Source organism: Protomyctophum parallelum (assembly GCF_964188405.1).
Source record: "Protomyctophum parallelum genome assembly, chromosome: 21".
NCBI lineage: Eukaryota > Metazoa > Chordata > Actinopteri > Myctophiformes > Myctophidae > Protomyctophum > Protomyctophum parallelum.
The window spans coordinates 17,093,949-17,116,173 of NC_139713.1; the positions used below are offsets into that span (position 1 = coordinate 17,093,949).

Sequence of the window (22,225 nt, forward strand, 5' to 3'; positions counted from 1 at the left end):
GATGTAAGCTTACTACAAATAACTATGCCTCTTACTGCAGGACAGCCTTTCCAGTGAGCCAACGAAACATTCACTATAAAGTTCAATATTTCAAAAGCAATTATTTACTGAATACTACAAAATGATACGAGATGCATTTCTACTCATTCTGTTCTTTACCATCTCTCATATCATGTCATGTGTCCAGTACTGTATATATTATCCATGTGTGTAATAAACTACACAACTTGTCATGTGATACTGTGGCTGCCTGGTGTCATCCTGTTCTCGGCGCTCAACTGAACTGAAGAGGGAGCCTCTTAGGACCACATGAAGGGTACCTAAATTCACAACAGCGACCTAACTTAATCTACGCACGTTTCCGTTGCGTGACGGTCATTAAGTGTCCATTGCACGTCGTCTAATGAGATCGTGTTAATTATAATTCATAGTCCAGAAAAGATTATATGCACAGGAGAGTATACAGCATTCTGTTAAAGCCCATGTGACATAGCAGGGCATAGCATAGGCTACGCCTTGCACCGTGTGCTTGTGTACTCAGACATCTGTGATACGCATGCATGGGAGAGAGCCTGTTTGTTCACTTAAAGCCCACATCTGATTAAAGGTAGGTAACATGCTAAATGTGACAACAAACTCTGTGCCTCTATGACGCACACATACCACATGGACCAGAAACAAAGAGATGGGCAGAGAGATTTCTGCATCTGTGTAATCCGCAGGTGCTAGACATTAAGTCATTAACGGCCAGTGCCACTCAAATGTCAAATGTTTTGTTTTGAATTGCAAGCAACTTTTAAGTTGATTAATTAATGCTTAATCATACCCATGTAAAGCAATGGCTGTTATTCTACTGGGAAAAAAAGGAAAACCAAATGAAACCTGACAGATAACAAAATGTTTAATTTGAATAAATGATTCATAGTGTTTTAATTTGGCATAACAGGTTGTTAATGTCATTGTCACAATATATGTGTGCAATTAGCGTTGGTGATTTAAAATCTGTCATCCAAATAGATAATAGTGCAGGTCATACAAAGTAATAAGTTAATGGTAAATCATCATTTATGGAAAAAGAATGAGAACAAATAATCTGGACATTGTCCATCCATGTACTGTTTTAAGATGTAATCAAACATTCCCTTTGCATTGCAACTCCTACTTCTGTTAGCAGGTCCCTTGACAGTACAGACCTGGCTAAACACTGTGAGAACTTGTTTTTGTTTGTTTTTAAATAATACAAACTTTTACAAACTACAACAATGGACAAGCGAACTACAGTATGTAAAACTGTTGGAAATTGCCATTTCTTTACAACCTCATTATTGCACAATCTTAAAGTCAGTATACGGAGAAACCGTTATTATTGATTGCTACAAACGAATGAGATTAACGAACAATATGCCTGCTTTTACAAATAATCTGTTGAGAAAATGTTATGACTGAAATAATGTCCTGCAGTAGCCTATAAACCCACAATTTCCCCAGAAACTTTGACAAAAATAATACAAAAAAAAGCAACATTCTAATTACATAGAGTGGATAAATCCCCGGAATTTAAAAAGTACAACATTGCAGCAGCAGTTCATCTCATTGCACAAATCATTCCTCAAGCCAGTTGGGACGGCATATACAAAAATATAAAAGGTTGGTTTACATACTAAAGGCATTCCCTTCTGTCTACAGTCTACTCTACACTGAATTGTCATATCGTCGCTGTCGGGTGGAAACCCTATATACTGTATATGTTCCTTTTTAAAATATCTTTTAAATAACATAATGAAAATATCGTGACGTGTTGGGGGCTCGTAGACTGCAGTTTTCGCTACCGTGTGTGACACTCTTGTACGATGAAGTGGGGCATTAAAATATGGAGACACGAGGTTTATACTCAACAGTGACGATATCACACAAGGTATCATAAACATGGGATGTCTGTGGAAAGTCTGACTAAATAAAAGTTGTTCATGAAACACAGATAAAACCTCCAGTTAGAGATGAATGTGATCAAGATAAAATATGATCATAATTATGTCTACGTTATTAGTGCAATTATAGCAGCAGTGCATTACTGTTCTGCTGATTTTGTCAGCTACCCAAAAGTCAACTCCTCTCGGTCTCAACTCTCACACAAATGTATCGCTCATAGCTAAAAAGTAAATTACAAAAAACACACAACAAAAAACAAAATGTAGTTCCTAGAAGTAAGTAGAGCTAAAGGACCATCCTTTATGGGGAGAGATTTGTTTAAAGAGTATTTATAAATCCAATACCAAGATGCACAGAGTGTGCATTGTATGTGCATTCATAAAATATCACCTGTGTGATATTTTATATCATAAAATATAATGTGTGTGTGCAAACTGTGCATTCATCATACAATATAATTTGTGTTTGCAGATTGCAAGACACATTTGTAAATTGTGGAATGTGTGTGCATCTTGGTATTGGATTCACAAATGATTCAAAAACAATTTAGTTCGTAAATCAAAAATGTGTCATTTGTAAAAAGAAAAATTATACTTGCGAGTGCATTTATCATAAAATATCATTTGTGTTTGCAGATTGCAAGACACATTTGTAAATTGTGGAATATTTGTGCATATTTGGATTTACAAATTATTTTGATACAAATCTATCCCCATAATCCTTCAAAGATGGAACTCATTCAGAAACAGAATTAAAGCCGTTTTATACTCATGTCAACAAGAATAACAGATTCACACTTTTAGTTTCAGAATGTGTAATACTTGTTGGAATATAATCCTGCTGTACATCAGTAAGGTAAGTTCACCCTAAGTAACAGCTCTGCTCAATTAAATTACGCCAGTGCCACAATAAAGTGTGCTGATGTGGGCATAGGATCGTAAACTGGTACTTGGAGTAGATGATAAGAGTTGCTGAGTCACTGAGCCCTGGGCACGCAGACATCCTCATGATAAATGCAGTGACATCTCATGGCGTTTGGCAGTGCGATCCAAGCAGGGGCTGTCGCTCAGCAGCCGTGTACTGAAAGGTGAAGCCAAACAAGAAAGAATAAATGCACACATTCAACTCAAGAGTACCATCAAAAAGTGATGACTTGAGGTTAGAGCTAAGATCTAACCTCATTATATAAAATTAACACACTATTTAACTCACTCTGCGCCGAGATCGCTTTTGGACGCGTCCCGGTCCAAACGCCCTTTGCACAGAGTTCGTCATTTGATGCCTTTTTTTAATATCAATTGATTACGGTTCACAACTGTGTCCTGTACGCGCTCATAACACTGCGGTGCGATTAAAACAAGCTTGATTTGTGCTTCCGAGTGAAATGGCTTTTGAATTAAGAGACTCGGCTCATTAAATGACTAGGCGGCAGTTCTGGAGTAACCTTTTCAGACACCAGACATTGGGGGTGTCGCTGGTAAATCAATTAAGCTGCAATCTAGAACGTATTTTAGTGAATAAAACACAATACAGTAATACATCTTGCAGTGGTTGGAAGTGGTTTCTCTGATCTTTGAGAAATTTAGACCCGGTGTCAAACACTACAGGATGGTACTGCCTGAAGCTCAAAGTGCAATATTTCCCTGACCAAGTGTTTCCTACGACAGCCAGCAATAATCAAATGTACTGAACCTGTTATTTTTCCTTTTGGGCATTCATCTTTAAAATTACTTTTCCATTCTCTATAACCTCGTCATGTTAAAAATGCAATTTTTTGGCATAATTTCTGTCGAGTTTATCCCCTGAGTGGCTCTACGCTCTACGCCGGTATATATTAATAATCAATCCGGTTTAAATTGGTAATTAAATGTTTGTAATCGATTTATGAGTAGATGAAGACCCCAAGTGGTGAGGTCAGGAAGTTCATGTGCAAATACATCATTCTGTATTATTAAAGATCAGAAACCATTGCCAACCAATTGCAGTCTACCTCAGGGATGTAGATAGAGATATAATTGGGGTAAATGTGATACTGGAAAAATGCTCATACTGTGAGACACAGAGAAACAATGTGACAGGAATGTATTAAGATATCGGATGTCAGAGTGAGAAAGGGCGTGAACTAACAGAGCTTAGGCACAGAGCATGTGAGGTCAGATTCATTCAGCAAAATGTAGTGAAAGAGACTAGTACCGTGTTGCATAAGTGTTACTATTGCTTATAAATGTGTTATTGTTTATGCTTAAAATGCTCTGAATACAGTCATAATGATACACTTATCTAGTCGCTATATCTGTGAATTAATAGTATGTATTTGTGTTTCTCTCCGTTTCAGTTAATTACCTATTTACAGACCGTCTCATCTCGTTGCTATAATGTTTAGCTAAAAGCAGGCCAATTGTTGCTACCAAAGGCTAACTGTGAATCCATAATTTTAAGTGTACAGCCTGTTTATTGGACTATTAGATAACCCTCTCACAGGATGGCGCATCACTACCAAAGGCTAACTGCTAGAAACGCAGGTCAGGATGGCATAGGTATTTAGTTACTGTACACAGTATAGTAGAAGTATGTATGTCATGTGTACGAGTGTGTTTACTAGTTAATAAAATGGCCAAAAGACAAGTGGTTGTTTGCAGGCGTTATTACAACTTTTGAGTGTGTTCGTATGAGTAATAGCATTAAGGTTATGTGGGTTAGGGTTAGGGAAGTTCTCACCTGTGGTTCCTTCTGCCGACACATTAGAAGCATAAAGATTGCTCCCAGGAGAATGCCAAGACCAATGAACATGAATGGAATGTTGACCATGATGTTCTCCTCAGCGACAACCACCAGCACCTTCTTGGCTGACTGGCCATCAATAACAACACTCTGGAGAGAGGATAGGATATAACAGAGAGTTAAGACGTTAGGAAGCTCATGACAAACCTTCTCATGGGGAGAAGGCTTCTCGTTTGTATCTCACAGGTGTGAGTTTATTGTCTGTGTTCCGGAAGTTACTCTCTACATTATCGTGGAACCTTGTATGTCCAAAACCATTATTTTTTTAGGAAGTGGAAAAATAATCTCCCACAAACAGACTTAACCTTTTTGTGCCTTTTGCCTGACACTCTTACAACTTTTATTTTTTCCTTTCCCTTTATTTATTCAGGGAAGAACGAACGAAGTAGGTAATTAATTTACAAACAAAAACATACAAGTTGAAATATGAAGATACAATATTCTGGCTCAACAGAAATTGACATTGGCTCAACAGAAAATAACTTCAATTTTGTACACATGTGCGTGCGTGAGTGTGTGTGGGTGTGTGTGCGATGAAACTGGCTTACTTTACCTCATTGAGATAAACCACCGGTAACACCACTGTTCTCACATTTCCCGTTTGGCTAAAAGCAAAATAAATTAGTGTTACTGTTGTGTGTATTAATGACTTTGTTATACAGATACTGTAGCAAAATGCTGTTGCACCACTAGAAATGTCCCAGCATGGCAGTGACTCAGAAGCGATTAAATAACCAACTGATTATTATTATATGTGCTGCTGCATACATACGTAAAGGCAGGGATTTTCTCCAAGTAGACGTTGACCTGGAGCCTCTTGGCTGCCTGCAGTATGATGCCTGTAAGCTGTGGTATACAAATACACCTTGGTTATCTCCTAGGTCCATCAACAGTGCCTTGTGTGAATATTATTCCAGTGAGCTACAATACAATTGGCCTAATATTTGGGCTAAAAACTTCTCACTTGAATATTCAGCAGTATTTAGATCATCAATAAATTTTCAAAATGTATGTGGCAAATCTATTTATTGTGGTTTAATTTAGTTTAGCTTGCCTCGGTAATGCATGATTACCTTTTCTAAGCTGGTCAGTGTTCTCTTTTTTGAGTGGTGCAACCACTCCTATAACCCGCAGCACGGGTTTGTCCGACTAATGACTGTTGGACTGTTGGTATGTCTAACCAACATATGCACCCCGAAATGTCTTGGTGTTTCCAAGATTATATTAGATATCTTAACCAATATGTTTGGTTATCTGCACTAGTGCACTGGGTATCACTGCAGGAGAAAAACACCTTTCAATGTTGGGACACTACTCCATCTAGTGGTAAAAGTTGGTCAAATGCTTCACTGAGTTATTGCTTTCGGAGAATGCAGATTGTTGTTTCAAGGAGATGTAAGTGGAAGAAAAAAATACAAATTAAATAAAAAAAACCTTTAGTTAAAATGTTAAAGTACTATATGAGCGTTTGTTCAATAACAGGGGTTTCCCCATCTCTCCGGCTCTTTTTCAGACCCTGAAGCCTATACCTACCGGGTTGATGTCAATGGCAGTCTGGTGCTGGTCCTTGTTGGGTTTCATCCCAAATACATCCTCTGCAAATCTTTCATCTGCCTGGTAGAAATGTGGCGAGGACATAATGATTGGAGCACCTGAAGAGATAGCAAAGAAGACGTTCTTATTTAATGATCTGGAAACACAACAGACGTGATTGAATACTTAAAAGAATACAACCATTTTTCTTTTTTTACATTTTGGTTCCACCAATGCAATCCCTCAAATGTCTCATTTAGGACGGGAAACCCATTTTGGTGTTTTTAGACTTTTTACCCTTCAAGACGGGAACCCCTTTTGTGTTAGTTGTTGCTATGTACATATCGTGGCTTGGATAAAGGCGCTATATAAATGCACCATTTACCATTTATATAGCAACAAAATATCTTTGTACGTTTTTCAGAAAGATTAAGAAGGCGTTTTTAGAATCGGCCTAGTCCGTGGGAAAAAGAACAAAGCAAAAAGAAGGGGTTTCGCATAGCTTTTTTTTTTATGATGATTACCTCACAGATGAACATCATTTTAACAACCAAGCGTATATTCTAGGGTTGTCCCGATCAAATCGGGTGATCGGAAATCGGGGCCGATCACGTCATTTTCAAATGATCAGAATCGGGACATCCCTAGTATCAATATTATATCCATATCATGATATTAGACTGGAAATTGTCTGTGATTTGCGATATTGTACTATTGTGATATGGCATAAACTTGCTTAAAATGTAATGATCGGAATAGGATCGGGAGCAAAAAAAACGTGATGGGGACATACCCATGTATATTCCATTTAAAAGTGCCCACCTTGTTTACATGCGCTGACATTGAGCAGGCCAGAGCCCAGGCAGTTCCCTGCAGGGACACAGAACCCTGCATTACCCGGGTTCACTGTGAGGTTGGCAAACACCTGGCTTGGTGGTACGAAGCGGTAGCCAGGGATCCCCTTCACATACACGTCCTCTGTGTACAGCGCGTACATAGACCTTGGGGAAAGGAAAAGGAATTTGATTAGCTGTTGCGAGCTGGTAGATCAGTCATTCCTTCTGTACATTTACATTCTACTGGAATCAGTGTAACTGAGCCAATCAGAAGGAAAGTTGGATACAGAAGATACAAGCAAATGGGGTTTTTTTGCCATTTAGAAAGACATTCATCTGGCCAAAGTACTGCGTTCTTAATATTTTCCGTTAAATATTGGAATCACCAATGAGGAGTGCCCACTTTTTTTCAAGATTTGCAACATTTTAAGGCGATACCTCTGCTTTAATTACTGGTTAACTTCTCATATACCGGTAGTCCAAGGTGGGTAGAGAATCAATTTACAATATGTAACGTCACCGTTTAGTGTTTATTTTGACTGTGATTTTGCAGTTGTTATGTGTTTTAGCTTATACAGTGTATTTAGCTTTTGATTTTCTGAGAAGCACTTTGTGCACCCCAATTACCCAATTACCCAGCGGCGGTGGCTCAGGGGTAGAGTGGCTGGATGGTAATCGCAAGGTTGCCTGTTCAAACCCAGGCTCCCCCAGAGTTAGTGTCGAAGTGTCATTGAGCAAGACACTGAACCCCAAACTGCTCCTGATGTGCTGGCTAGTGCCTTGCATTTCTAATTTTCTGCCGCCATCGGCATCGTATGAATGTGTGTGTGTGTGTGTGTGTGTGTGTGTGTGTGTGTGTGTGTGTGTGTGTGTGTGTGTGTGTGTGTGTGTGTGTGTGTGTGTGTGTGTGTGTGTGTGTGTGTGTGTGTGTGTGTGTGTGTTGTGTGTGTGTGTGTGTGTGTGTGAGAATGGGGGAATTGATGCACAATCTATGTAAAGCGCCTTGGATAAAGGCACTATATACTGTAAATGCACCATTTACCATTTTTTTATACCAGTAACCCTATCAAGCTCTTCACTACCTAATTCTTTATTTAGTTGGTATCTGAGCAGTGCATTGTCTGGTCTCTGTATGAGCAATCAGAAAGAACCAGTAGCCTATGTTTACTGTAATAACTTAAGCCTCAAGCAGTGCTGAGCTGAAACTGACCTCATTCAAGAGGCAAACTCTAGCCAGCATTGCTACCAGCAAGGATAAATCTGTGTCCTTATATCCAGACCTGGATAATATAGAAGGATATATTACGGATGGTTGGGTGAACTGCAGCAGCACTAGGCAGCTCTAATAATTATAACACTAGGCCAAAGATGGGCCAAAGTTCAGCAAAAAAGGGGAAAGTACACCAAACTGAAAAAAGTCCTATTGCAAGAATTAATAACCTCCAAAGAATGTATGCTCAGCCTTAAAATCTAACAAAAAAAGAAAGCCACTCAATATCTCGCTGTATTCATTAAAATTATTAATTTAATTGTTTTAACCCATTTAGGCCTGACGTCGAAATAAAAAAAACGTTCCCTCTGAAAGAATATATACCTATTCAAAGATGTGTGCCGCTTGTAGATCTGCTATTTTTCAATAGCAGATCAAAAGGTGTTCCCGCCCAAAATGGGTTAATAAATAATTGCCTCAAAATTGTGTTTAGAATTTAAAATTTGAAGCATAATGGAACAACAATTGGATGGCTAAAATATTTACATAATCACAGCATCATGGATGTCAAATCGACTTGTTCACTCTCTAAACATAACAATAATTTAAGGCATTAGACATTTAAAGAGATAAAATAAAAGAATGTAATAAATATATTGTTAAAAAGAAAAGAGAGATAAAATAACATACCGGTGGGCTTAAATACTAATGTAATGGTTATTCATATTGTGCAAGAGCACATTATAGTTATTTTATACTTCACACAAATACTTCATAGAACCCACCAAACACCTTAAAATGCACCATTATGCAAAAAAATAAATAATTGGTCCTGGAGGCTGGAATTAAAAGTTATCCGGCGAGTTGGCAGAAGCCTCCGTTCTTCTGGAACTTAGTCCTAAATGTGTGTGGCATAATACACTAAAGTAAACAATGCCTCACTGTGTTTTGTTTTAAGTCTGGGAAGAGTTACAGTGGTAGATTATACCTTGACGGCTTTTTATTTTCACGCGTTGGTTGACACCTTATTTGTGTGGCTCCCAACCCTGCAGACCACTACTAACAAAACAACAGCCCCATGAACACCATTACCTGCAGAGATCAGAAGAGAATATGTAGAGTGTCTCATTCTTGGCGATGATGGGATGGAACGAGGCCCCATTTGTTCCATTAATCATGTTACACTCATCCGTCGTCCACCAATTCAGGTTGCTGCATACATAGAATACACACAGAATATATTATAATACAATATCATTAGTTTAGCTTATATATATATACATGGGAGCAATATGTTAACAAACAAAAAGTAATGTATAATACCCTGTACTCTTAAAGATGGAGTGACGTGATTTTTGTACTGTGTGGAGTTAGCATTACTCTAGCCTGACCCAGAGCGAGACATTTCTCGTCTAGAGGGGCGGGTCGCGCCTCAGAAATGCGCGCACCCTGATTGGATCTCATCGATCTGTCCGTCACCCCCGGCCCCTCCTCTCCCCCCTAGTGCAGCGCTACGTCACATAATTTAGAGCGACGCCCACCCGGAAGGGTTGACTCCCACTTTTAGACTTGTTCAGCCCACGGCTTTTTCCAGGCTTTCATCTTTCGCGCAGACGAAATGAAAGCCTGGCTATCGAGGCTAGCATTACTCTAATAGACCCCCAGGTGTGGTTGTAACGTTCAAATATGTCTTCCCTGTGGTTTGTTTTTTTGGTTTGTTCCTGAAAGCTGAAAGCCTTTGAGACAAAAGGCCCAATCGAAATAACACCATTTTAGTGACATCATAACCCTAACCCCTCCACATTATCATAGAACAACAGCTGTGGGCGAGGCTTAAGTTCAGGTGGGTGGTTCCAAGGTGAAAACCAGGTATACTTAATGTTAAATAAACATAATTTTAACACTTTCTGTACACTTTTTTGAAAGAAATCTTCCTCCTAGTATAACCATAGTACCTGATGATCATGTTTTAGGGGGGGGGGGGGGACACACGGCACTCCATCTTTAATTATTTTGAGAGGCTTGTTCATTTTTGATTTTTGCAACACCTAGTTTGACAAATGGAAACATTATTATGGCTGCAGTGGCCCTGGAGGTAAAGCGACTGGGCGACAGACTGCCTGGAAGATTTCTGGTTCACTCCTGTTTGCATGTCAAAGTGTTCTTGAGCCAGACTGAACACCTAACTGCAGGTTGGCGCCTTGCATGGTGGCATAGTTGTGCCAAAGCACATTCTGAGTGGTCGGAAGACTAGACAAAGTGCTATATAAATTCAGTTAATTTGCATTGTGATTCGAGTAGGCTAAATAGGCTACATGTACATTACAGTAAAGTTATCATTCCATTTCTGTTCACAGTTAAACAGGTTGTGCTAGAATTTCCTCACGTTCAAAATACATTTGTGGTATGCATGCATAGTTAGCGTTGTACAGTTTTCTTCATTGGTTAGGGTTTTTCTTTTTCTTTTTTTTACCCAGGGTAGTAGCTGAGAACAAGTGCTCATTTTCAGCAACGCCCTGCAGTGCACATAGAAACCCACAGACAGACACACACACACACACACACATTAAAACCTGGGAGATGACCAGTACAACCAGTCTTATACTGTTGGCCACTAAGCAGCTCCACTGGAGCAGTTGGGGGTTCAGTGCTCAAGGGCACTTCAGCGGTGTTGGATGAGTGATGACAAATCACTTCCCACACTCCTCTAACCCTTAAGTATCAACTATTGGAGTTATACACAAGGTGATAGTTAGAGTCCATGGTGTTGAGAAATATATTCAAATAATTTACCTTTTACCATTCCATGTGTCTACTCGTGCAAAGTCCTTGTAGTTCTGCTGACCAGTGAAAAACACATAATCTCCATCATTTGAAGCATTAGCCTAAGAAAGAAAGAAAGAAAGAAAGAAAGAAAGAAGCATTGCTATGAATTACTGGATTGAACAGTGATTTCATCTGTGGTTGAGTTCTTCATATAATGAATCAGATATTTCTTTACTATACTTTATATAGCTTCTCTATATTAATTTGTCATATTCTTATACGGTAATCATATCATCATACATTAATATAACATAAGAGCTGTGAAGAGAAATTTGACTATAAACTTCAAATAAGTACATTTACTAGTATTACAGCAAAACCCCAGACACATTGTTTAGACAGTACAATGTGTATTATATTAATATAATTAATTATAGTATATTATATATAATATTATATATTATACAATGTGTATGCTTGAAGCAAACCTTGTAGAAGAGTCCAAAGACGGTATCCAGATCAGGTTGTAAAACCTTCAAAGCTTTAAGAAGTGCGTCCTCGTATCCCCACAGTAGCTCTCCGACTGTACGAGTAGTGAAGAGCTCCGCCTTGACAGACTTCATTAAGGCAGAGATCATCTCAGCCTCAAACTTTGACTTGAACTTCTCTCTCTCCATCACCGTCTATAAAGAGAGCAAATGAATGAAACCATGTCTGAACAAAAGATTGTGAAAAGTAACCATTCTGGCAATTTTAGCTAGCCCAAAGTATATAGCGCTTAAAACCCATTTTGGGCGGGAACCCCTTTTGGTGTTTATAGCATTATGTTATACTTAAAGGTATATTCAGTGATTTCACTTAATTCAAATATCACTTATTTTTTTGTTTTGTAGTGATAATCCTCCCTACTATAGAGTGTGCTGGCCATATAAGGAGTTCCTCCCTGTCCCCAGTTAACCCCTGGGGATCAAAAAACCTTAGGTTTCGTTTTTGACTCTCTATCCTGATTGGACGAAAGGCTGGGTCCCACAGCCAAAAACGAAACCTACAGTTTTTTGAGTGAAATCACTGAATATACCTTTAAGCTATTGAAAAATAGCAGATCTACAAGCTCATAGTGCTGCACCAAGTGCCGCGCTATGAGCTTGCAGGTCTGCTATTTTTGAAAAATCGTGAAAATTTGGCACAAATATTTGAATATATATATTCTTTCAGAGCGAACGTTTTTTACTCAAATCTTTGCTTCTGAGGGGTTCCTGGAATAACATATTTTCAGATGGGGGTCGGTGGCCAATTACATATCATTTTTGGGGTCCTTGACATGAAATATTGAGCACCACTGATACAGAAACATGGGTATTTAAGAAATTTCGACATCAGGCCTAAATGGGTTAAGTTGTTAAAGATCACTGTGTATTTGTTAAAGTATCAATAAAACTGACTGTCTAGTGTCTACGCACCATGGCAGGGATGTTAGCCGTCCTGATGAGGTCACTCTCTGGGCCAGTGGACATGTCGGGCTGGAATATGTAGGTCTTAGTGTTGACCGCTGCTACTTTAGTACCATTGTCCAGGAAGGCCACTTGCTCCATTGGACGGTATTCCCTGTATAAGAAACCCACAGCAGTATTATTGAGATGTTAAAAACTTCAAAGAGCTAATTTAAAATATAATCACTGTGTAAAGCAGTTGAAACGTTGATAAGTCAGACTCCAGGAGAGCTGTCCTTGGTGGATCTTCTGCCATCGAAAGTTTGGATTTAATTTGTGCCTTTGTACCGCGACGCTCCCGCCATGTAAAAGTTCTGACGAAAGGTAAACAGTGTGTGCTACTGTGCTTGACTTCTCTACCCCTCAATGTCACCTATAATAACCTATGTAGATTCATACTGAGATGCCCATATAGAACTCACCATTGCTCCATGTACGAGTCTTTAAACTGGCTATCACCTAAATCAAGAAGACACTCACATTGGCTACAATTTATTTTTAAATGTATTTTCTTTCCTTATCCACAGTACCTAAAACCATTTATTGTCCCATACACACCACACTATAATTTAAGACACACGGACCATCCCTACTTTACAGTCCCCACAAGGATAAAAAAGGAAAGTGGGCGCCGTGCCTTCAAATTTAAAGCTCCATCTGATTGGAATGACCTACCAAGTCCACTCAGATCAATCACTTCCCTCAAAGTAGTTAAGGAATCCATTTGAACTGGGATTTATGCTAACAGCTAGCCGCAATAAATGAGTTGAAAATAGGTGATCTTCTACATCCCCAAAGGGGGACTTGAGCTGTTTTACAATTCCCTGATCATCTCCACACATTTGGATTCGTTTGTTGGGGCCTAAAATGTAGCGAAGCAGTGGAAGGTCACAAGTAGTCTTGTGACTGGAAGGTCACCAGTATGATTAAACGGACTGCTTGTGAAAGTAGCCCACAACGACCATGACGTGCTCATGAGTAACCCCCCACGTGACCAATGCCCATGCCCATGATGAGACCTTAGTTTGCAAACTTTAGAATAGGAACTCTCTGGTGAGTGGTTTTTGTTCCTCATTTTGTGTACAGAGACTCACAGCCACCCCCCCCCCCCCCCCCTTTCAGTAAAAGTGGTGGTATTAAACACAAACCACACCGCTATAGGGACTCCTTGGGACAAAACCGTTTTAAGGTCAACCACACTAATGCAACTCATTGCAACTCAATGAGTTGCATTGGTGTGAAATATCATAGACATCCCGTCTATGATATTTCACTTTTCATTTTGATATCATTTGAGTGTACATGAAACGAATAAATGAAACGAAACAATGAAAGTGTATCTAATCAAAATGTATCTGTTTTTGTACTTTATTGTCTAATACTATTCCCACTTTATGTGTATGTGACTGTGTATGTATGTATGTATCACGAGGACGTCCCACACTAACATAATTATGTGGATGTACTCAAGAACGCCGCAGGAGCGCAAAGCACCAACGAGCTGGCCAGATGTATGGAGAACTGGGATGACTGCCACTGGAAGCAACGATGGAGGGCTCGTCTGAGGACGACCTAGAGAGATGTACGTATGTACAGTATGTATATATATTTTATCTTCCGAAATATACTGTCTGTGTGTAATCTCCTATTAATATACAACAGCATTTATCTTTTATTTTATTATTCTATAATTCATAAGAAGATGATGTCTGGCAACATAATATTGTGATGTCCATTGCTGTTGTCTTTTGTGTGTTTAGTTTTTTGTTTGTTCATGAAAAATGAATACAATTTAAGTTAAAATTAATTAAAAATAAAACAGTGTGGTTATCCTCGTCCCGTATCGACCCTTTGGTGTGGTTTGCGGGCTTTAGGGTGGTATATGTGTGTGCCTCTGCCGGTTGTGGTGGGCCTGGGCTGGTTTGGGCCAGTCCAGTTCAGTCACGGCCCTGCTCTCCTCACCTGTACGTGTAGGGTCCAATCTCTACCACAGCTGGCCGCTCTCCATCCAGGACCTCCAGATGGTTGGTCAGGTTGAAGAAATAGAACTGCATGTAGACGGGTGGCGGAGGATTCTCCCAGGCTTCAAATGAAGCCGTGCCATTCTTCAACACCACTTCCTACGTGGGGGGGGGGGGGGGGGGAAGGCCATTCCTTCAGTTAAATTACTGACAGACGGCTAAAATGGTTACATGAAGAGTGGGCACTAAGAAAGAGTGGGCACCTCAATGTCAAATGTGATGTTTTGTCCAAAATGAAAAAGAAAGAAAATACACTTAACAAACAAAACATTCATGCATGCAAGCATGCATACATAGTACGTGCATAAGAAATACAAGTTTTGTAGCAACTGTAGAAATATTAGACCATTAGTTGTGAAACGTTCAATCATGTACCGTTTAAAAAAAAAAGTACTTTAACATTTTTAACAAAATAGACAATTTTACATTTTAGAGTTGCCCACTCACTCTTCCTGCATGTAACCGCTGAACATAGCCTCACATGATATGATCACATCATCACACATGTCACCCACGCTCCCAAGCTATTAAGAGTGTTATTAAACTTAAATGTAGCTTTAATAGTACACTTAAGTCTAGCAATATTCACACAATAGCCTATAGTATTCACTCACTCTTGGTGTAAATATATGCAGGCTATTGTGTGCCCAATTGTCTTCTGTGGACTGTAGACTTGGATCAATTCTGTCACACGTGTAGATTTCGATTCTGACATAGTCTTACGGAATCAAGACTTTTGATTGATTGATGTATTAACAGTTTGCAGAATTACAGTACATTTCAAGCACAACTCAATACAAAGACTGTTAACTGTGAGTGGACTAGACTATAGTTGGACCACACTAGTTCTGACAACGATAGAACGATACAACTTGATGATTGGAATTCTGTACGGAATCAGCATAGCATTTTCCCCAAGAAACATGAATGAATCGAACAATGTGTCACCATGCATGCACTCGTGACCATAGACTGCTCATGACAATGCAACCTCCGACAGCACAGCCACACAGCGATAAGCAATAAGCTAGCAAAATAGCTAACGATCAGTTTTCTCTAAACAACATTGATTTTAAGTATTGTGTACATCAACTATATCAACACACAGCACACACTACCTATTGCTGCCAGGCAGCAAGCTAACGCCACTGACCTTCTTTACAAGTGAATACAGGATATCTTGAAACACATCAGAGAGGATTAAGGTAATGCCCGCTATTAAAATGAGAATAGCAGACACCCCCATGCTGTAGAGGCAACATGATTTCAGCATGTTGGCCACGCCACGAAGAGAGAATATGAACGTTATAGTATAGCAGCTAAACCTGTACTGGAGTGTTCAGTGTTTCCTATCCTATCCTCTGGAGTCACTGCTGCTGTGTGTTGTTGTTTTGACAGATCAGCACTCTCAGGAACCTAGAAAAATATCAATAAGGATGAGTCTGTGACGTACCAGGAACTAGGAAGTATATATCATGGGGATTATACGGGGATCATCAGCCGATCTACAAGCACCATGCGTGCGTACGCATGGTGCGTGGTATTATAGTCACGAAGCGACGTGTTGTGAGCTTGTAGATCGGATGCTAATCGTGCTATCACCCGGGTGTAGCACATAATGGCATACGATGACATCACCGACAAATCCTTTTCTAGCCTAGAAGTAGAACTGGGTGCTGCTCGACAATGACTCATGACCTCAGACCTAAATATTCTAGTTGACTCCATCTCATAGACTACATGCTCCATCTCCACGGACGCACGCACGCACGCACGCACGCACACACACACACACACACACACACACACACACACACACACACACACACACACACACACACACACACACACACCATTCAATTCAATTCAATTCAATTCAATTCAAAGGGCTTTATATTAGCATGAGAAAACATTATGTTTGCATTGCCAAAGCAAAAAGTGGAACAATACAATAAAAACAAATGTACGATTGAAAGTCAGAAGTACAGAGAACGGATATCACTCGATGTGCAGGAATAACACAGTGATAATAAGTATTTATGGATGGTTCATGGTTGTGTTCCATTGGATATCCTTCTCCTAACACAGGAGCTCACACATCTTGCTGTTGTGTTTGCACATTGTTGTACTTCGCCCAGCAGATATGGGAGTATGGGAGTTTTTTGTCATTAGGCATGTTTCCAAACTCTCCTTGGGTGATTGTAATCGTATACACACACACACACACACACACACACACACACACACACACACACACACACACACACACACACACACACACACACACACAGGCCTACCGGTAAAAAAAAAAAAGATTGTGTATTAAAAAAACATTGATTTACACAACAATGTCAAACTAGTCTATAAATCTATGAGATATAGGAAAAAGTTGAATCTCTCTCAACTAAAAGAGGTCCTAGGATTAAACCCATTGAAGATGCATGCATTGCATATGTGTGTATCAAAGTTTTATTGCTGACGGTCACTAATTACATACAACCCAGTCATCATGTCCCTCCTGCTTGTAATGCGGGAGCTGGAAAAAACCTATGGGAACCTAAGATTAATTAGTATTCAAGAGTATATGCTAAAGTACTCAGTAATTTACAGCCTTCCTAGAAATCCACTTGAGTAAAAGTAAAATATTTGTCTTGGAGAGTAAGAATCTGTACTTAAGTAGCCTACACAGTACTCATGAGTACATTTATTTAGTTCATGTCCACCTCTGATGATAAGTGACTGGTGTAAATGAGTGTTTTGTGTACTCTCCCTCCTAGTCCCTCTCTCTAGCAACCAACCAACAATGCTCAACTCTGCGCTAATGCTCGAGGCTTTTGCCCTAGTGTAATATGGAGGAATTTCCCTCCAAATTTAGCACTGTTCTGGTGACACCTGATCCACATTACATTCCAGGGTAAGTAAGGCCTTTTGCAACTTTGTTCATTCGAATAAATAGCATAATCAAGCCAGCCAGCAGGTGTTAACTTCTCAATGATGCAACAACACCAGTACTTAGTCATAAAGTATAGGCACAAAGCCACAAATCCATGATGTCCATCGGCTGTCAAAAACAGTAAATTGTAAACAAAATATGAATTTGGAATCTTGGAATCTGGAATTTTGTAACACACATGAATGGAACTGTAGCCTAAGAAGCTATAGCCTACTAGTACATTGTTTGTTTGTTTGATTGATTGATTGATTGATTGATTGATGCTAACAGTTTGCATGAACAGTACAGTAGCCTACAATACAAGGTCTGCTAAAAAGATGAATCAAAGAAAGCCTCTCAGCTTATTTCCAACATTGGGGTCCTCATGTAGGCTATACTACGCACGCACGCACGCACGCACGCACGCACGCACGCACACACACTCACTCACTCACTATAAGCACAAACTGTCAACAAGGTGTTGTGTGGACTGTACCTTTATGTAGACGTGTGTGGCCTCTTTAGCTACGCAGGTTACTGCCCACAGCTAAATTTTCACCTGGGTGAGACCTATGGGAAGCTCACAGCCAAGCTGTTGACTAGTCCTGACATGATGACGCACTCCGACCGCCTGGTGCTCCACACGGGACGCTTCCCGTCCACGGAGGCGGACACGGGGCCACGGGACGAGATCTGGAGAAGCTTTGATTACGGAGGTCGTGTGCAGAGCATCATACCTCCTGGATACACAGGTATGACACCCCACCCTTATATGTCCAGGGGTCACCAACATGTCATGACAAAATGTTTTATTTGCAAAGACCCCCTTAACTCTGAGAGTGTTCAAATGGAACAAATTGGTCCTTCAGGGCTATCTATGTATGTGTTTCTGGTCATATTATTGTCCGCTCATGTTGTAGGTCCGTGGCAAAAATGGAATGTTGACAAAAATGTCCACCACAAGCCAACACATGGCGATGCGATGACCCCTGCGTATGTCCTGATTGATTAGTGCCTTGTGGTTGTGGTACAAAAATTGCCGATGGATCTGAAAGGTCCCTGCGTGTTGTGAGCTTATAGATCTACTATGTTTGGTGCGTTAGACAATGCTGCCTCTCCCTCGCACGCACGCACACACGCACGCACACGCACGCACACACACACCAGTGAGTCGTGACACCACACACAGACACACACACAAACTGTTGTTATGCAATGTTAACCGTTTCTATTCACAGGCTTTGTTCCCAAAAGTCAAAACTATTTCGCTCATACATATGCCGAGACGTGCAGGCGAGCGCTCGCTGAGTTCCAACGAGACCAGGAAGCCAGGGCTATTAGGACTCATCTGCAATCAAAAGACCTGCCAGTCCTCAGCAGCCACCAAGAGTTTCAAGTAACAACTCTTTCAACACACGCACGCACGCACGCACACACGCACAGACAGACACACACACAGACGACACCGAACACTTGTTGACATCACACACGCCTAACACACAGTTGTTTAATCATTCATGGTGGAGTGTCAGTGTCAGTTAATTGCGATGTGCCCTTTCTCTATAAGAGTAAATCCAAACAGTAGAGCTTTCCAATCAGACCACTCAGATTGAACCATTTTGTGCCCGAGATTCACAATGATTTGATTATTGTTGATCCTTTAATGTGGTGGTATACGCAACGATAAGGTAGGCTACTGTATATCCATGTATCGACCCCCCCCCCCCACCTCAAAGGCCCAGGTACCGACCACTCCTCTGAGAGCCATCACCACACTGCCGTTCTCTTACAAGGCCAAGTCTCAGAAGGATATGGGATCACCGTACTTCATGGATGACACAAGCCCGCACAAGTACTTTATTTCAGGTAGAATGTTTGAGATAGCTTTATGTTTGAGTTTTTGGTTGTTACTTACTGAGACATTCCATAATAGCTCACGGACTGATGTCTGTCTGTCTGTCTGTCTGTCTGTCTGTCCGTCCGTCCGTCCGTCCGTCCGTCCGTCCGTCCGTCCGTCCGTCCGTCCGTCCGTCTGTCTGTCTGTCTGTCTGTCTGTCTCTGTCTGAGTGTCTGTCTGTCTGTCTGTCCGTCCGTCCGTCCGTCCGTGTCCAGGTTTTACAGGATATGTGCCAAAAGCTCGTTTCCTGATTGGCACAAGTTACCCCATTACCACTAACAAGGCACTGATCCATTTTGGAAGGCAGTTCCGAGGCGAACCCATCACCTCCCTAAACATCCCAGGAGAGAACTGCACCCTGCCTCCAATTCCCACGGTGTATTCCTCCACACAGGGTCTGATGCCCTCCTACACAGGACATGTGCCAGGTCTGTCTCATTTATCAACACTTACTGTACTTACTGTACGATTAGTACCAGTGTACCACACATGATAGTTCTCTGTTGTTCTCTGTATGTATAATGGTGATAACCACCACTGCCGTGCAAGGTTTTGTTTAGCAACTTTGGATTAAATTGTGGGTGAATCTAGCAAATGTTTTACCATGATATGTTTTTAATCGTCAGCCATGTCTAACTTGATGCCATTCTACAGGATACAAATTCCGATATGGACGTACCTTTGGTCAACTTACCCACAACACGCTGTGGATGGGTGATGCTCGGAGGAAGATAGAGGGAAGATCGTAGTGTGAAAGGCCAGCAGACCACAGCAAGATTACACCGGATCTGATGAAATGATATTATGAAATGAGTCAAATTGCATGTACTCATCATGAATAAGCACTGGATTCAAAATAATTTGATCAAATATATAGCAGTGTTGACATTCTATTGGGTTCGTATGACTTATTGTGATATTTCTGTAGAATTCTGTGAGTATAACGACCATGTGCTGTATGCTTACAGAAGACTCCGCAATACAGAAAAGACAATCAGACATATAGACAATGCAATCTTTATTTAGGCCACTCGGACTCACTAGAGGATGCATCCAAACGTCGAGGGGAAAAAGAAACATATTGTAGTAAAGTTAAGTCATAATTATATTATAATTATATAGTTATAATTTCACTTCGTTCCGTTTATTGCAGGACACCGAAAGACAAGACAATTTCTCAGTCCCCATTCTAGCTTATTACTCTATCAAAATGTACCTGACAGTCTATATTCCTGAAACGACCACATGATGGCTTATATTTGTGTAACGTCACACACCTCACAGAGAGACATTACATGTACTGTACAGTCCTAACAATTCCACACATTTAAAATTCAGCTGCAAAAAAAAAAGCCAACTATTCTATTCGTTAAAGAGGAATTTGGGAAGTGGATTTGGAGCGTCCACTGTAGCAAATACGTTCAGCACCTGGCTGCAATGTTTTCCATTTTCTCATGCACATACATTTAGACATGCTTGGAATTACTACAGCAGATCAAAACAGGTGGCTAGAATTTAGTTTGCTACATGAAGGTGGTGAAGGGCATTATTTGGGTACTTCCAAGAATTATTGTTTGTTTGCAAGAGTGATGTTCGTCTTTAATAGAACCTTGTGTTGTATTGTTATATGTGTGTCCATGATTTATCAGTTGCTCCATGTGCAATAACTAAATATGTGACCCGTTAAGAGGGTGGATGAATACAATCACAGAAACAGTAGTAACACAAATGCCTAGCTATTTCCTTTCTATACTGTATTTGCAAAATCTACTTCATTCTTGTTTGTTTATATGCTACAAGTGCTATTTTGAGACAGCAGGCCAGCAGGGGGTTCTCAACGTTTTTGGCTGGGGACCCCCGGAGATGCTTTGGCCATGTCAACCCCCAGGTTGAGAAACCCTGCTGTGTGCAACCCAAGCTTCCAAAAGTTCAACATCACTTCAAATGAAAAGTATACAGCAGAGGAGGGGAATCTATAGATACAGGACATGGATTGTTTTGTACAACAAGAATGGTAATAGGAAGTCCTAAGGCAAGTGCATTTTCAGTGACATCATTTGATTGAAATGTATACACAGGGTAAATAGAAGACAGTAGAGTAACCCACAACATAAGCATTTAAATGATTATCTTATTCGTCCAGAGAGCTCGTGCTTTCTGACCAGTGTGTCATGTGATTCGAACTTGTGCTTTAGAGCAGTGGTACCCAAACCTTTTCATGTCCAGCACCCCCAAATTGACACCGCGGACCACCATTTGAAAAAGATATGCCAGGGACCCCCATAAGAGAAGATTTTGACAGCTCTAGCAGCGATTCTCAACCCGTTTAATTTCAAGGACCCCCAGTTTGACATGCATTAGTCTACAGACCCCCATTTAATGTAATTTCTATTTCTGGGACACCCAATTTATATTGTAAAATCAATGTTAATGTAACTCTGAGAGTTACAGACCCATAAGGGTCCATATGGTTCCAAATGATCATTTAGCTGGGGACCCCCTGGAACTCCCTCAAGGACCTCTGGGGGTCCCTGGACCTCACTTTGGGGACCACTGGTTTAGAGCAGTGGTTCCCAAAGAGAGATTAGACGTTTACCCAGTTCCCAAAACTAGTGAAAATAGCAGATCTGCAAGCGCACAATGCATCACTTCGTGCTGCGTTGCGAGCTTGTAGATCGGCAAATTATACTATACTTCTTAAACATTTATTTTCTAATTTATGGAATTTCTTAGATTTGTCTTTTATTTCTTCACGAGATTACTGAAAAAAATCTTTGAATTTATTTTTAATAGATTATGATTATTATTATTATTAGGCTATTGCTTTATT

General features: G+C 40.3%; 2 protein-coding genes across 2 annotated transcripts; one reads left to right on the forward strand and one right to left on the reverse strand.

The window, feature by feature from the left end:
- Positions 1 to 892: 892 nt before the first annotated feature.
- scarb2c (scavenger receptor class B, member 2c) lies at positions 893 to 15,934 on the reverse strand. Its single transcript, XM_083793791.1, has 12 exons — positions 15,720 to 15,934; positions 14,508 to 14,665; positions 12,516 to 12,660; positions 11,544 to 11,738; positions 11,083 to 11,174; positions 9,382 to 9,501; positions 7,066 to 7,244; positions 6,244 to 6,362; positions 5,483 to 5,556; positions 5,264 to 5,315; positions 4,648 to 4,800; positions 893 to 3,009 (listed from the first exon to the last, which is right to left on the reverse strand). The coding sequence occupies exons 1-12, from the start codon at positions 15,837 to 15,839 to the stop codon at positions 2,956 to 2,958; spliced, it is 1,461 nt and encodes a 486-aa protein (XP_083649917.1). The 5' UTR covers positions 15,840 to 15,934; the 3' UTR covers positions 893 to 2,955.
- A 1,481-nt stretch (positions 15,935 to 17,415) lies between these two features.
- On the forward strand, positions 17,416 to 20,157 carry cimip2b (ciliary microtubule inner protein 2B; the record flags this gene model as incomplete). Its single annotated transcript, XM_083793265.1, has 6 exons — positions 17,416 to 17,480; positions 18,024 to 18,250; positions 18,737 to 18,894; positions 19,235 to 19,364; positions 19,611 to 19,823; positions 20,050 to 20,157. The coding sequence occupies 6 exons, from the start codon at positions 17,416 to 17,418 to the stop codon at positions 20,142 to 20,144; spliced, it is 888 nt and encodes a 295-aa protein (XP_083649391.1). The 3' UTR covers positions 20,145 to 20,157.
- Positions 20,158 to 22,225: the final 2,068 nt, after the last annotated feature.

Excerpts from the sequence above, each read along its gene's own strand:
- scarb2c (XM_083793791.1), bottom strand. The coding sequence starts at position 15,839 with ATGCTGAAATCATGTTGCCTCTACAGCATGGGGGTGTCTGCTATTCTC. Across the intron at positions 11,175-11,543 it reads TCTTTGGACTCTTCTACAAG|GCTAATGCTTCAAATGATGG; the intron begins GTTTGCTTCAAG and ends TTTCTTTCTTAG. Across the intron at positions 5,316-5,482 it reads GAGAAAATCCCTGCCTTTAC|CCAAACGGGAAATGTGAGAA; the intron begins GTATGTATGCAG and ends TTTTGCTTTTAG.